This window comes from Mesoplodon densirostris, chromosome 7 (genome assembly GCF_025265405.1).
Source record: "Mesoplodon densirostris isolate mMesDen1 chromosome 7, mMesDen1 primary haplotype, whole genome shotgun sequence".
Classification (NCBI taxonomy): Eukaryota; Metazoa; Chordata; class Mammalia; order Artiodactyla; family Ziphiidae; genus Mesoplodon; species Mesoplodon densirostris.
Window position 1 is genome coordinate 12,693,033 of NC_082667.1, and position 16,591 is coordinate 12,709,623.

Genomic DNA, 16,591 nt, shown 5'->3' on the forward strand with positions numbered 1-16,591 from the left:
ACCTTATTAAGGGCTGCGGTGGCGGGGGAGGTGTTCTTTGGCTAAGGTTGTTCCAGAAACAGCCTACCCTTGACCCTTTTAGAGTCTTACAACTTCATTAGCACTTAAATAGATTCCAGATACCCCATGGTAAAGGAACCTTAATTTTGCTTAGCTCTATTTAACTTGCTTTTCTCCAAACCTATGTGGCCATGGATTTTTTTTTTTCTTGCTTCGTTTTCTTTTTGCTTTATTTTCCCTGAGGTGCGTCTATTGCCCTCTTGAACGATGCCACCTTTAGCAGAAGAAACTATGTCAAGTGCCGGTCTAAATGATCCACACAACACATCCCTGCCTTGCACTCTTGTTCGGAAGGTGGTACGGAGGAGTGAAAATAATTGATTCTGGAGCTTTCTATGATGGGATCCCAGCTCCTACTGCTTCTCCCACTGTAACCTTGAGCAAGCTACTTACCCTCCCTGTATTTTGATTTCTGGAGATAAAAATAGGTCTCACCTCATAGGGACAGTGGAGGGTTAAGGAAGCCAATGCATAGAAAGTATTTTGGGGTGTGCCTGGCATGGAAGGAGCACTCAGTACACATCAGCTTATATGGTGTAGGCTGGCCTCTGCCCAGCCCTGTGCCAGATTAAGGTCCTGACTCAGCCATGAGGGCATTTAGTTGGTAAAAGACAAGGCAAAAAGAACTGAACACCAACGAGATGATAAGCCCTTTTTATTTATTTATTTAAAAAAAAATTTTGGCTGCACCGTGCAGCACATGGGATCTTAATTCCCCGACCTGGGATCGAACCCGTGCCCCCTGCATTGGGAGTGCAGAGTCTTAACCACTGGACCGCCAGGGAAGTTCCGATAAGCCGTTTTTGTACCTCAAATGTGGGAGTAATTGGCTAAGACATAGCTGAGTGCTGCAGCCATCTTACCCTTCATCTACATGCTACACACTTAGCATGGTGGAGGGGAAGGGCAGGTGTACACACACACACACACACACACACACACACACACCCCTCAGCCATCCTGTGCGCTCATCACCTCAGCTTTCCACCCTCCAGCCTTGTCATAAATAGCCAAGGAGTGAAGAAACTCAGAATACTGAGACACCCGGATAACACCACCCACCCCCAGCATTAATTCCATAGCAGTTTACAGCTTGCGCTGCGGTGTCCTGCTTTACCTCCCTACTTCCTGACTCTAACCCTTCTGAATAAGTGTTCCTGGCCCCATTTTACAGAGTAGGAATTTGAGGCTTGGGGAGTTGAAGTCCCTTGATAAAGTCATAGGACAGTTAAATGGCCCAACTGTACCTAGAACCCAGGTTTCCTGACAACCAGTCCAGAGCATGTGCCAGAGACACTGCCCCTGCCAGCTCCTCAGCCAGTGTCGCTTCAAAGGCTCCAGCCCAGGATGAGGGGCGCCCCACTGGTGGGGAGGGCAGTCCGATATGGCTGGAGAGGTCAGCTCTCTCTTCCAAGTGCACGGCAGACCTTCCTCTCCACTTTCCTCCCTCGTTCCTTCCCCAGGAAGGAGGAAGGAAAGATTCATTCCACCCCTGTTTTTTGTCCACTGCAGACAGCTCCCCTCTCTCTCTTCCTGTTTTTCTCAGCAGACTGGAAGGAAAAGTACCCAGGAGCCCGAGTTCCAAGCCCCACATGGTACAGACAACGTTTGATGGCTCAGCTAACACCTCCACGATCCACTGCCCCCCAGTCTGTCTTCCAGTGGCCCTAAAGCTTTCACCATCCCTCACCTCAGCAGGGACATCCCTTGGAGATGTCACTGTCAACTGCTTAGAGACTCTGCCTCCCACCCCAACTGAACTGGTAAGTCTCCCAAGGCCCTCTCTGCCCGTCAGGTCCACATGGATGGCCACCTGCAGGCTGCTCGGTGGGTGACCTCAAGTTGCCCAGCACCGCAGGGCTGAGTCCCCAAACTCTGGCATTGAAAAAGAGTGGACATAGTGATGGAGAGACTTAGGAAGGAGCCTGGATTTCTCCAACTGTGGGGCCCTGCTTGGAGGCTCCTCGGGCCCTTGGAAGATGGGAGAGGAGTTGGCAGATGGAGGGGGTGCCTAGAAAGGGGCCCAGGGCTTCTCCTACCTGTAGGGCCTCTCCCTGGGGGCTTGGAGCTGTCTCCTTCCTCCAGCTGAGCGGCTGCACTCCCGGGCTGTCTTTAAGCCCCTGCGGCTTCTAGCCCCCAGCTCTTCAGTCCCCGCTCCCCCCCCCCCGCCCCCGCAAGATCCTGGGGCTGCAGACGAGCATTGTTTACTGTCCTGTTGGTACAACACTCTCCCCTGGACTGGGAGGCTCGGATTTCCCATGGAGTTCTGACAGGTGGCACCTTTCAATCACAGCCAGTGCCTCCCGCCTGACACCGGGCAGCATCCGTCCTGCGATCATCTCCCTTCCCGATGTACTCGCCTGGCCCTGGCAACTCCCCAGACCATCTGCAGGCCCATTTGGAGCATGGTCACCAGCTGTCTGGCCTCCCCTGCCAATCCAGAGCGTAGGCTAGGCCTCCTCTGCACCCCCTCCCCCACCACGTTCCTTTAAATAGTCCCTTGTACCCTTCCTCAGACTAAAGCAGCTGCAGAAGGGTGGGCTAAGAAGGGGTGAAGGGGCCAGCTGCGGAGGGGGCGATGTCTCTCAGGGCTCCCACTGGGCGGGGAGCGGCTGGGGAGAGAGAGAAGAGTGATGGCCCAAGCTGATGGGCCGCTGCGCTGAGAGTCAAGTAAATACAAAGACGAGTTCTATTTGGAGCCGGGGTGACGGGTACACAGGAGGCTCTGAACAGATTTTTGTGCTGAATCGAGATTTTGCTCAGAAAGACAAAACACCTTTACCTCCTGTAGGTGTCCTGTGATCTAAGAAACATACTACTTTTGGAGAATGTGTTAAGGGCTTGTGACTCCCCTCCCCCTCCCCCTCCCCCTCCCCACTGCTTCAGCAACACTGGCCTCCTTCGTATCCCTCCGATGAGTCGATTCCTTTCCATACTCAGGACTGTAAACCGTTCTGCTTCTGCTCTTTGCAAGGCTGGTTCTTTCTCATTCTCCTTCTCTCAGCTCAAATTTCCTTTCCACAGAGAGGTCTCCCATGACCTTGAGATCCTCTCCATCGCTTCTGCATATTTTATTTTCTTATGGAATATGGATTGGAATCCAAAGTTATCTTATTCATTTCCTTGTTACCTGACTTTCTCTCTAGACTCTAAGCTCCATGAGGGCAGGGACTTTGTCATGTTCATGGCTGTATGCCCAGGGCCCAGCAAATTGCCTGGGTCATATGAAGTGCTCAATAAATGGATAGCGAATAAATACATAATTTAATTAGTTAGTAGAAATATGGAACCAGAATTTGGGAGCCTGTTCCTGGGATGATCTGAAAGCCAGGTTTGTGTACCAATGGTTGAACAGTGCAATATTGTTGATTGCCAGCTGCATTTAGTGATAAGATGTCTGTAATTTTAAGGGCATGAAAAGGGCATTGTGGGGGGCTTCCCTGGTGGCACAGTGGTTGAGAATCCGCCTGCCAATGCAGGGGACACAGGTTCTGGGAGGATCCCACATGCCGCGGAGCAACTAAGCCCGTGCACCACGACTACTGAGCCCGTGTGCTGCAGCTACTGAAGCCTGTGCTCCTAGAGCCCCTGCTCCACAACGAGAGAAGCCACCACAATGAGAAACCGGCGCACTGCAACGAAGAGTAGCCCCCACTCACCACAACTAGAGGAAGCCTGCGCGCAGCAAGGACCCAACGCAGCAAAAAAAAAAAAAAAAAAAAGAAAGAAAGAAAAACAAAGAAAAAAAATGTCATTGTGGAAAAAAGACTTCATCTGTTAGAGATACAGTTAGATGAAGAAAATACGGCTAAATGTTGACAACTGTCAAATCTTGGTGATGGGTCATTAATATGTGGAAGTTCAATATATTGTGCTCTCCACTTTTCTGTACTTTAAAAATTATCCCTAATAAATAAAAATCTAAAACAAAAAGATTCATTTTTATTGAGCATCTGTCATGGACTAGGTGCTTTAAATACATTATCCTTTTTTATCTTTTTGTTTGTTCGTTTGCTTTGTAATGATTTTTAAAACTTTATTTTGAAATAATTATAGGTTTATAGGAAGTTGCATAAATAGTACAGAGAGGGTACAGAAGGTTAAATTTTACTTATGATTTATCCACTGAAGCCTAAATCTTACATAACTATATGCAATATCAAAGCCAGGAAATTGGCATTGGTACAATGGCATGTATACTTCTATGACAGCTTAGATTTGAATAAACACTTTCTCCCACAATCAGGGCACAGAACCAATTTCATCAACACAAAGATCTCCCTTGTGCTATCCCCTTAGGCACACCTCCTTCCCTCCCCCCACCAACTCTAACCCTAGGCAACCATTAATCTCTTCTCCCATCTCTATAATATTGTCATGTTGAGAATGTGATTTAAATGGAATCATACAGTATGTAAACTTTCATAAAACCTAACAAAAACCACATCTAGTAAGCAGATTCCTCTCTTAAGAACCCATCTCCTTTTTCCATGCAATTTCTTAATACTCCATAATATGTTGACTATATTCTCAAAAGTAAACACCAGGATAACACATATACAATAATATACGTGGCAGCATTATCATAACAGCCCCAAACTGGAAACAACCCAAAAGTCCATCAGTAGGAGAATAGATAAATGAACTGTGGCTTATTTATACAATCAAACACTAGACAGCCATAAAAAAGAATGACTAAGAGATACACATGACAATATGGATGAAATCTTACGGTTGCTACATTGAGCTAAAGAAGTGAGGCACAAAACAGAAAATAATGTATAATTTCATTTACATGAAGTTCAAGAGTAGGCAGAACTAACTGATGGTGATAGAAGTCAGAATAGTGGTTCACTGCAGAAGGGGGAGTATTGACTGGGAAGGAACATGAGATAACTTTTTAAGGTGCTGGAAATATTTTGTATCTTGATCTGGGTGATAGTTATAAAAATGAATATATATTTAAAAATTAAGCTTGTGTATTTTACTACTTTACTATCTGAATGCTATACCTAAATTTTAAAGTATCAAGGCACAGGGTTTGACAAAGAAGTTTGAGTCCTTAGAGCAGTAATGAGGCCAATATTTAAAATTGGGACTTCCTTAGGGAAGCATATGGTGACCAGCCATATCAAGTGTCCAGCCCACCTTCTCCTATGGGCAGTGTACCACTGCATTATAAATTTGCACCTTCTAAATTTTGTTTACTGGGAAATTCCTTGAAAAATCCAGGGATTGAGGTGGGTTTTTCTTGGGGGGGGGGATTGAGCGAGGGGGGCGTGCAGACCAAGGAATACATTGTCTTGAAAGATGAAGAGTTCACAAGTACCCTCTGTCTTCCTCACCCAAACACACTAGGTCAGTTCTGGTGGCAGCCACAATGGTCCTATTCATCTCTTTAGGGCCCAGGGCGTCTAACAGAAGCTGACTAAAACATACTGTATACTTGACTCATCTTTCTGCAAGCAGGAACCGTGTCTCACTTGGCTCTGCAACCCCAGAGAAAGCTTACTGACCTACACACAGCTGTATTCACACAAAGGGCCTCTGAGCATTGGTCCTCAAACTTGGCTGCACATGGGAATCACCTGGGAAGTTTTAAAATGTACTGATGCCTGGGTCCTACTCCCAGGGATTCTGATTTAATTGGTACGAAGTGAGCTCTGGGCTTCGGGATTATTTTAAGCGTCCCAGGTGACCTTAAGTACATCACAAACTGAGAGCTCCTGTTTGGCTGCATTCTTCCAACTCGGCGCCTGATTTGCGCTCTGGCCTCAGCTCTCCGGAGGTGAGGGCGAAGTTCACTGAGTTCTGTGGTCCTGCCCCTCTTACAGAACCAATAAACTCAAATCTCTCCGTGACACCCCTAAAGACAAGAATTCTAACCAGTCTGTAGGCGCTCTGCGCCCCGCTCAAGCCTCTATGGTATTTTGGAGTCCTCTCTAGCATTTGGGAGACGCCTTAGTCAGGGCCAGCAGCTCCCTCTCTATGGTAGTGGATTTTCCAGCGCCGCCTCGTTGGTACTTCATTCCGGAAGCGCGTACGGCTCAGAGAAGAGGCGGGACTTCCCTCCCGGAAATGACGCAGGTGCTTCCGCCTTATCCTACCTGAGCGCCCGGTGAGTTTCTAGTATTTACCCGAAGTTGGGGACATAGGGGGCGTTGTGGCAGGCTCCAGGCCGTGGTGAGTGACGTCTGACCTCAAGGTGATCCTGATGATGGCGCCGCCATTTCAGAGGTGTAGACCCTGGGCTGGGGCCCGGGCGCCTTGGTCCCGCGTATGATCGAATTCTTAGGGCCCCGCAGGTTCATGCTCCATTCCGGTCTCCCCTTCTTCTCCTGGTTAGAGGTGACCTAGAGGGATTGGGAGTCAGGGCTCCGGGGCTCGATTTCCAGCCCCGCCATTGACATGTTCTGTGACCTTGGGCTAGGCAGTGTTCCCCTTCGGGGCCTCAGTTCCCACATCTGTGAAATGGGACGTTTGAATTCACTGAGGTCAGTGGCCCCTGCTGGTCTGATGCCCTCTGATTCCTCCACATCCTCCAGCCCCTGCGATGGGAAGGTGAATGGGAGGGGTGGGTGCTGACCATGATGTCTGCCCCCAGGATTAGGAGGCCAGAGGGAGATCTCTTCCACGGTGCAGGGCTGAAATGGACCCGCTTAGGGCCCAGCAGCTGGCGGCAGAGCTGGAGGTTGAGATGATGGCTGATATGTACAACAGGTAAGGGCTGATTCTAAGCTGCCTTGTCTTAGAGAATGATCCCAGGTCACTCTTGCCAAGGCAGAGGTGGATAACTTATGAAGATTATTTTCCTCATTTTGGGGAAACCTGAGGCCCGGGCTTACCCTCCCGGCGCCCCCAACTCCCGCCCCATGCTTAGGGCTAATGCAGACGCAGTGTGGGGTCACTAGAAGGAATTGGGCATTTAGGTTGGGATGGAATTGGCGATGTAGGAGCTGAGCAGGAAGAGAAGGTCCCGTCCAGGCTCTGGTTGTGTTCCAGGAAGAGTAGAGCATTTGCCTTTTGACAAATAGCACATAGCCCACTTAGTAGTCAACATTTCTTAAACTCTTAATCCATCTCAGACACATGCTGAGCATTTTATATGCATTATCTTTTTTTAAAGGTGAGAACATTGAGGTTTCTAGAGGTTAAATAACTCTCTCAGGGTCCACAGCTGGTCAGTAGCAAAGTCAGAACCAGTAACTCAGTCTGACTCCTAACTAGTGCCCATAACCATCTGGCAAATTTGGGAACAAATCGTAGCTGCACCAACCACCACTACTATGGCCTTGGGCAAGTTACGTGGACTGTTAGACCAGTGGTTTCCCCATCTGTAAAGTGGAGTTAATAGTAGTACCTTACTCACAGAGACATTATCAATATTAAATGTAAAAGTATATGACAAGCTCTTAGCATTAAGCCCAACACAAGTCAAGTAAGCAGTCAACAAATATTTGCTATTTTTATTGGCTTAAGCTCTCTGGTATCCTTCCTAGATTAGTTGTTTTATCTTGGAGGCTCTTTATCAGAATAATTTTTAAATGTAGGCTGCAAAGTCAGGCTACCAGGGATCATAGCCCAGCTTTATGTGATCCTGAGGCTCTCTGTGCCTTCATTTCCTTATCTGTAAAAAGGGGGATAATGATTGTGCCTACCTCTTAGGGTTATCATGAGAACTGCATGACAGAATCCATGTCAAGCACTTAGCATGATGTCTGGAACATAGCTGGTACTCAGCTAATGGTTCCTGTTTGATTAATCATAAACATGGCTAATGGTTCCTGCTCTCAAGGATCTTCCAAGATAGTTGAGCTTCAAACTGAGAATTTACACTGCCTTCTCGGGAGGTGAAATCAGTGTAGCAGGGCAGGAATGGCTGAGGGTTCCTGGTATGCCACAGGTTGCTGCTGGCTTGACCTTGCTCCTCCTTCTTTCTAGAATGACCAGTGCCTGCCACCGGAAGTGCGTGCCTCCCCACTACAAGGAAGCAGAACTGTCCAAGGGCGAGTCTGTGTGCCTGGACCGGTGTGTCTCCAAGTACCTGGACATCCATGAGCGGATGGGCAAAAAGTTGACAGAATTGTCTATGCAGGATGAAGAGCTGATGAAGAGGGTGCAGCAGAGTTCTGGGCCTGCATGAGGGCCCAGGCGGTACACCTTAAGGCGCACCGTGTCCTTTCCCACCTGTCTAATAAAAGTGCCCCCATTGGGTGTCATCTGTGAAGACTGCCAGGCCTAGGCTCTTTCTGGAAAGTCTCCAGGAGCCCAGGGTATGATGGAGCTCTTTCCCGGTCGGAGAAGGGGTATTTGTCACACTGGCATCTGACTGTGTGTTTATATATATTATATATTAAAACAAGTTTGTTGACACCTACAGTGTGCAAAGCGGTGTGCCTGGCACTTGGGAGTAAAGGCAGCAGACACAGCCTCTCCCAGCAGAGGGAGTCTAACGTAGTGTTTAAAAGCATAGACTGGTACCATGGCTTAAGTTTACATTCCACGTCAGCCACTTGCTGTGTGACCCTGAACGTGTCATTTCACTGTGCTTAGCTTCCTCATCTGTAAAGTGGGGAGAATCAGGGCTGTTGTGAAGATTGAATGAGTTAATATGAATAAACTATTTAGAATAATGACTGGGCCATAGAAAGTGCCCGGTATATATTATTTCTGTCTAACAACTTAAAATCAAGTGCAGGCAGGCATTTTCCTCAATGATATAAAGGAATGATTTACAGGAGAGAGTGGAAAGTAGGTGGAACCTAAGCCTGAAGTAGCCACAACCTCTTGGTTCTCAACAGCAATATCAAAACATGTGAAGGGACCCAGCTTCATGTGTGATGTGTGTGATCCAGGGAGGGACCAAGTGATAACCGCTGCCATTCAGAGTTCACCTGAACCTGAGTCAGGGACTGCGCTCCTGAGACTGGGTATCCAGTCTCATCCACTCAGCAGGCTAAAGGCCCTGTTAGGAAATGGGGGCTCAGAGAGGTGGTAGTTTGCTGGAGGTCACAGGAGAGGAGCAGTAACGGAGGTCAGGGTTGACCGCTCGTGGAGGAGAGGCCGCATCTACTTCCTGTCCTGAGGGTGCCCTTGGAGAACTGTGCAGTTCTCAAAATGTAGGGTTCCCTGCAGAAGGAATTTTGGTGGACACCAGTGCCACTGATAGCAGTGCCTTCACGGCGGAGGGAGGTATCTGGGATGTAACCTCACCAGGTCATTGGGCTCACAGGAAAGGAGACGGTAGAGGCAGTGAGTTTCAGGCTTAAAAGTACAGGTTCAGGGAATTCCCTGGCGGTCCAGTGGTTGGGACTTTGCGCTTTCACTGCCGAGGGCCTGGGTTCATTTCCTGGTCAGGAGCTAGGATCCTACAAGCTGCGCAGTGTGGCCAAAAAAAAAAAAAAAAAAAAAAATCCAGGTTCAAGTCAGACCACCTGGGATGAAATTTTCTGGCTGTGTGATCATGGGTGAGGCATTTAACTACTCTGTGCCTCAGTTACCCTATCTATAAAGCAATAAAAGTACCTACTTCATTGAGTGGTTGTGAAGATTAAAGGTGTTAATAATAACTAAAGCACTTAGGAAAGTGCCTAATTCTCCCACGTTAAAGACTCAATAATGTTAGCTCTTTTTTTTCTTTTTTTTTAAATTGCTAACTTTGATGTAAGGAGTCTCGGGATAGACCCCCTGAAAACTTCAAAACTATTGTCCATCTACCTTAAGGGTGGGCAGAGAGCTAAGGCTCCTTTCTAGGTACTGAAGTGCCAACTTGGGTCAACAGGTGGCGCTGTCTGCTCACGGGAATCAGCACTGCTGTGGCCAGTTCTACAAATGTGTATTATTCGTGTATTCCTTGCGGCCGTTATACTAGGAAGAGCAGAGTGGTGAGGAAAACAGATATTGTACCTGCCCTCAGGTTTAGCAAGGAACGTGAGAAATTTTCAGAGCACATAGCTGGAACATCTAGAACGGGTAGTAGAGAATGGAGAGAAGAGGTTCCAGCTGGACAGAGAGCACTTGCAAAAGCTATGAAGTGTGGCAGAAAGTGTGGAGCAGTCAAGAAACAAAGCTCTGGCCTGCCTGGAGTGCCAAGTGGGAAGGGAGGTAGTGGTGAGAGATGAGACCGGCCCGAGGGCTGGGCAGGCGCAGCTCCACAAAGAGCCTGATGAGCTGAGTTAAAAGAGTTTGGATTTCCTCCGAAGGGCATCGGCAAACTGTTGAAGGATGTAAACCCTGGCAGTGAAAATGACAGGTCTGCATTTTAAAGCTCCCTCTAGCTGTCAGCCAGGTGGGTAGGGGTAGATGATGGCTTAATGGATCCAGGGGAGACATGCCAGGGAGCTGGTGAGGAAACAGGGGGATGATGCCAGTAAGAATAGCTATCGAGTTGCTACAGTGTGCTAATAAGTATATTATTTCAGTTAAAACTCATAACAACTCTGAGGCAGGTACCATTATCCTTATAGGTGAAGAAGTTGAGGCTCTGAAAAGTTAGTAACTTGCTGAAGGTCATACACCAAGCAAGTGCTGGAGCCAGGATTCCAGCTAATTCAGACACGAGCGCCCACTTTTACCTGCCCCTCTAGGACTGGAGTGCGGGTGTGGGTGGGGCACGCTCCATGTCAGCCATGACATATTTTATTCAGCAGTAGTTACTGTTGGCTTGCTGCATGCAGAGAGCCTTAGAAAGTGTGCAAGTGAATGAACTAGGTCCCTGCCTTCAGTGAACAAGTGTGGCGTTTGGGAGGGTGGGCATAGGAGAGATGGAACAAACATATAAAGAGTAGTAGAATAGGTTAGGCCTTTTCTGCCATCGAGAAGAGTCAAAAACTGCTCGCATGTGTGTTTGCTAGATTATCAGTTTCATTTATTTATTTTCATAAATTTATGTATTTATTTTTGGCTGCGTTGGGTCTTTGTTGCTACACGCGGTCTTTCTCTAATTGCAGTGAGCGGGGGCTACTCTTCGTTGTGGTGCACGAGCTTCTCATTGCAGTGGCTTCTCTTGTTGCGGAGCACAGGCTCTAGAGCGCAGGCTCAGTAGTTGTGGCGCACAGGCTTAGTTGCTCCGCGGCGATTATCAGTTTTAAAAACCGGGAAGTGTCTCATAAAAATCAGGACTTTGGCTTCTTTTGAAAAGTTAGAAGATCTGACCAGTCAGCCTACATTCCTGCTTGGCAGTGGTCCGTTGCTGGAGGATGGCTGGAGGCTCAGCTGTCCGCCAAACCTCCCACCTCTCATTTCTTCCCTCGTCACCATCTGCTTGACCTGTAGGCATTTGGCCTGCACCTTCTGCTCTTTGGGTTTTCAGGTGAGCCAGACACTATATGAGAAAACATGTAATGGTCCTGCCGCTGCTGTTCATTCCTATTCATTCCTAGTATGATCTCCTTCCCTTGAACGTGCACTAGACCTAAATAGAGACTTGCTTCTAACAAACAGAACAGAGCAAAGGTGATGAAAGCTGCTTCCAAGGTTAAGACACAAAAGATTGTAACGGCCATCTTGTTATTGTCTCTCTCTCTCTCTTCCTCCCTTTCTCCTCCTCTCCTCTTCCTTGCAAGATCTGTTGAAGCAAGCTTCCATGTTATGAGCTGCCCTATGAAGAGGCTCATGTGGTGGGGAACTCAGGGCAGCCTCCAGCCCACAGCCAGTGAGGAACTGAATCCTGCTGGCAACCACATGAGTGAGCTCAGAAGCAGATCCTTCCCCAGTCAAACTTTCAGATGACTACAGCCCTGGCTGGCACTTTGCAGCCCTGTGAGAGACCCTGAAGCAGAGGACCCAACTAAGCTGCATGCTGACTCCCAGCCTAGAGAAACTGAGGTGATAAATGTTGTTTTAAGCCATTACATTTTGGGGTAATTTGTTATGCAGCAATAGTTAACCACTACACAGACAGTTCTCACAGCTGTTACAGTCGTCAAAGACTATGTTTGGTCATTCTACATCTGCACCTGGAAGGGACCAGGCACCGTTCCAGGCATTCGGGGCACACCAATGAACAAAATAAAGATTGTTGCCCACTTGGAACTTATATTCTAGGGCAATGGTTTTGCATAGAAGTCTGGGTTGGCAGGGCTGTTTTCAAGGAAAGACAGCCCCTTCAGCTCCTGGGAGAAGGTTCTTAACCTTTCACATCTTGGGCCCCTTTGAAACGCCAACAAAAGCCACAGACTGGTTCTTCAGAAAATTGTTCACGCACAGAATTTTGCATGCAATTTTAGGGATTTTCATAAGAATTCTTGTGGGCTGACCTGGGGGGAGTCTTGTGACAAGCATTTTTTTTAATGCTGGGGCAAAGAGAAACAAGACAGAAAATCAAAGGGGGGAGACATATTAAAATCAGTCACTTTTACAGCTGTGATAAGTGCTGTAAGAGATGCCCAGGGAAGTGTGGGGCTATGTAAAGGGATGACCCCCAAGTCTGGGTGCTCAGGGAAGGCTGTCCCCCTGAAAGTGATATAGGTGAGTGAGATTTGAAGGATGGGTAGGAATTTGCCAGGTTGGGGACAGTGGTGGGTGGTGGCTTCTTTGTTAAGTGGTGGGAGGATAGTGGTGGAGAAGGTGGGCTCAGGTCCCTATCCTCTGGCCCATACAGTCTATCAGAGGAAACAGACACGTTGTGATGAGTTTTATAAAAGGGTGACTCGAATGTTGTACGAGTCATATAGCAAAGGGATTTATTGCTGGAGTCAGGCAAGGAGCCTTCCTGTAGGAAGTGCCCGTTAAGTCAAAATCTGAAGGATTAGTTAGATAGGCCAGGGTGGGGGAATGTTCCAGGCCCAGGTGGGAGAACACGGGGTTTTAATGGATGAGAACAGGTCACAACAGTGAAAGCATAGAGAAGAGAGAGGCCAGAAGGGAGGTGGGGGCAGCAGGAGGGCCCGGATGGACGAGGGGGCATCGTTGGGAGTTTGTACCTTTACCCAACAGTCGTGGAAACTTCCAAGGGGAGAGGCCTGGTTGAAGCCAGGATCATTCTGACTGGAAGGTGGACTCACTGGCACGAGTGGAATCGGGAAGGCCAGGCTGAAAGGGTCGCAGGAGTCCAGGCGGGAGTTGATGAGACCTAGGCTTGGGGGCCAGCAGAAGATGGAGAGGAGAAGTCTTTAAAGGCAGGAGCCACAAGCTCGCTGGTAGGCTGGACGTGGAAAGTAAGGCTGGGAGCCAGAGTCTGGATAACTTCGCTTTGAGCTTAAGCAGCTGTGTGCAAGGTGGTGCTTTTACCGACACAGGCAGCAACGGAGGTAGGGCGAGTTAGGGAGGAAGGAGGAGGGTCATTTTCTGTCATCACTGAGCACTTCTTTTTTTTTTTTTAATTTTTAAATTAAAAAAAAAATTTTGGGCTGCGCTGCACGGCATGTGCAATCTTGGTTCCCCAACCAGGGATGGAACCCACACCCCCTGCATTGGAAGTGTGGCGTCTTAACCACTGGACCACCAGGGAAGTCCCACTGAGCACTTCTTTTTTTAAATTTATTTATTTTTAATTTTTTTGGCTGTGTTGGGTCTTCGTTTCTGTGCAAGGGCTTTCTCTAGTTGCGGCGAGCGGGGGCCACTCTTCATCGCCAGGCGCAGGCCTCTCACTGTCACGGCCTCTCTTGTTGCGGAGCACAGGCTCCAGACGTGCAGGCTCAGTAGTTGTGGCTCACGGGCCTAGTTGCTCCACGGCATGTGGGATCTTCCCAGACCAGGGCTCGAACCCGTGTCCCCTGCATTAGCAGGCAGATTCTCAACGATTGCACCACCAGGGAAGCCCTGAGCACTTCTTATTATCTTAGAAGGTCCGGTACAATTGGCCTGTATCTACTTTTCCAGCTGCAGCTTCATGCCACAGCCCGCCTCATTCTATGTGTTCTTCCATTCAGGCCCTCCTTCAGTTCCCTGCATGTCTCAGGCATCCTCCTGTTGTAGGGCCTCTGCGTGCTGTGTCCTCCTCTTGGGGGTTGATAAATTCTACTGATTTAGACACGGGAAGTCTTATATCTTCAGACTGTGGCACAAACAACACCTTTAAGGACTCCTCCCTGCCTTCCAGTCTAGATCAACGCCCCTCCCCAATGACATGTTACTTCTCTTCCATGGCGCTTCCTTTATTTTTAAAAATAAATTTATTTATTTATTTATTTTTGGCTGTGTTGGGTTTGTTGCTGTGCGCGGGCTTTCTCTAGTTGCGGCGAGCGGGGGCTACTCTTCGTCGTGGTGCGTAGGCTTCTCATTGAGGTGGCTTATCTTGTTGCGGAGCACAAGCTCTAGGCGCTTGGGCTTCAGTAGTTGTGGTGTGCAGGCTCTAGAGCACAGGCTCAGTAATTGTGGTGTGCAGGCTCTAGAGCACGGACTCAGTAGTCGTGGCGCACGGGCTTAGTTGCTCCGCGGCATGTGGGATCTTCCTGGATCAGGGCTCGAACCTGTAACCCCTGCATTGGCAGGCAGATTCTTAGCCACTGAATGGCGCTTCCTTTAGATGTAATTACACTTACTATGTGATAATTTGATTCATCGACTCCTCTCCCCCTCTGGACTTTATGTTCTCTGAGGATGGAGTCTGTGTCTTACTCATCCTTCAATCCCTAGTGCCTGATGCCTGTGAAAGCGTTTACAAATTTTTTTTAAACTGATATAATTCACATATCATAAAATTCACCCTTTTAAAGTGTACAATTAAATGGATTTTAGTGCATTCACAGGGTGGTACCGTCATCACCACTATCTACCTGTGCAACACTGTCACCCCCAAGAAGAAGAAACCCCATACTCATTAGCAGTCATTTCCCTTCTCTCCCTCCTCCAGTTTTTGGCAACGACTAATCTCCTGTCTCAGTGTATCTGCCTATTCTGGGCATTTCATATGAGTGCACCCCTACAATATGTGATCTTTTGCATCTGGCTTTCACTTAGCATACTGTTTTTAAGGTTCATCCATGTTGTAGCATGTACCAGTACCTCCTTCCTTTTTTTTTTTTTTCTTTTTTTTTCGGTACGCGGGCCTCTCACTGCCGTGGCCTCTCCTGCCGCGGAGCACAGGCTCCGGACGCTCAGGCTCAGCGGCCATGGCTCAGGGGCCCAGCCGCTCCGCGGCACGTGGGATCCTCCCAGACCGGGGCATGAACCCGTGTCCCATCGGCAGGCGGACTCTCAACCACTGCTCCACCAGGGAAGCCCCCCCTCCTTCCTTTTTATGACCAAATCATAATACATTCATTGTTACTATACACATTTTTTTTTTTTTTTGGTCACACCTGCTTGTGGGATCTTAGTTCCCCAACCAGGGATTGAACCCAGGCCTTCAGCAGGGAAAGCGCAGTGTCCTAACCACTGGACCACCAGGGAATTCCCACTATACACATTTTGTTTATCCATTTGTTAAGAAAATTGGGTTGTTTGCACTTTTTGGCTATTATGAATAACAATGCTATAAACATTTGTGTCCAAGTTTTTTTTTTTTTTTTTTTTTTTTTGCGGTACGCGGGCCTCTCACTGCTGTGGCCTCTCCCGTTGCGGAGCACAGGCTCCGGACGCGCAGGCTCAGCTGCTCCGCGGCATGTGGGATCTTCCCGGACCGGGGCACGAACCCACGTCCCCTGCATCGGCAGGCGGACTCTCAACCACTGTGCCACCAGGGAAGCCCTGTGTCCAAGTTTTCGTGTCCACATATGTTCTCAGTTCTCTTGGGTATATACCTAGGAGAGGAATTGCTGGGTCATAGTGGTCTATGTTTAACTATTTGAGGATCAGCCAAACCGTTTTTCCAAAGTGGCTGCACTATTTTATTTACATTCCTCACGCAAAGGTTTACCATGACTATTTGTTAGGCTGAATAAATAATTTCTTCATTGTGAACTGGATACTATTATTTCCAGCACATAATAGACTAGAAGAGTTAAGGCTCGGGAGTGTGAGTGCCTTGGGCAAAACTGCACAACTAATGAGCTGCAGAGCCAGGATTGGGACCCAGCCTGTGATTCGTGAGCCAGTACTCCTGTTCACTCAGCTGTGAGGCCGACTCTGGCCACCGGCCTGCAGGAGATTCAATGTGATAGCTCTATTCTACTCAAGCTGTGGGAGTGTCAAGGGAACAGAGTCTAGAAAGGGATTACTTTTGGGGACAGGAGGAGGGGTTGGTAAATCTTATTGATTCTGATATGGAAGTGTGTCTTAAGTCTCTTCTCTGGGACTTCCCTGGTGGTCCAGTGGTTAAGACTCTGCCCTTCCAATGCAGGGGGCGCAGGTTCAATCCCTGGTGGGGGAACTAAGATCCCACATGCTATGTGGTGTGGCCAAAAACGAAGTCTCTTCTTTCCTCTATTTTTTTTTGTTTTAATTATCTGAACTATTACAGTGGCCTCTTAACTGCTTTAAAGTCCTCTCCTTTCCACTCATTAAACACACAAACCTGACCATATCTATCTCCTCCCTTAAAAACAAAGTAAACCAAAATAAAACAAGAAAACAAAATCCAGGCGTTCCCATCACCTACCTCACAACATGGGAAATCCTTGGCCTGGCAGAGGTCATTCCAAACTGACCA

General features: G+C 48.1%; 1 protein-coding gene across 2 annotated transcripts; it reads left to right on the plus strand.

The window, feature by feature from the left end:
• Positions 1–6,096: 6,096 nt before the first annotated feature.
• TIMM10 (translocase of inner mitochondrial membrane 10) lies at positions 6,097–8,433 on the plus strand. Of its 2 annotated transcripts, none has more exons than XM_060104843.1 (3): positions 6,097–6,178; positions 6,665–6,780; positions 8,002–8,433. In XM_060104843.1, exons 2-3 carry the CDS (start codon positions 6,710–6,712, stop codon positions 8,201–8,203), a joined length of 273 nt encoding a protein of 90 aa, XP_059960826.1. In that variant the 5' UTR covers positions 6,097–6,178; positions 6,665–6,709; the 3' UTR covers positions 8,204–8,433. The 2 variants fall into 2 exon arrangements, with proteins under 2 accessions (XP_059960826.1, XP_059960825.1); XM_060104842.1 differs by lacking the exon at positions 6,097–6,178 and adding an exon at positions 6,205–6,243.
• Positions 8,434–16,591: the final 8,158 nt, after the last annotated feature.

Coding starts and splice junctions, on each gene's coding strand:
- TIMM10 (XM_060104843.1), top strand. CDS start 6,710: ATGGACCCGCTTAGGGCCCAGCAGCTGGCGGCAGAGCTGGAGGTTGAG. Junction 6,781..8,001: donor ATGGCTGATATGTACAACAG/GTAAGGGCTGAT, acceptor CCTTCTTTCTAG/AATGACCAGTGCCTGCCACC.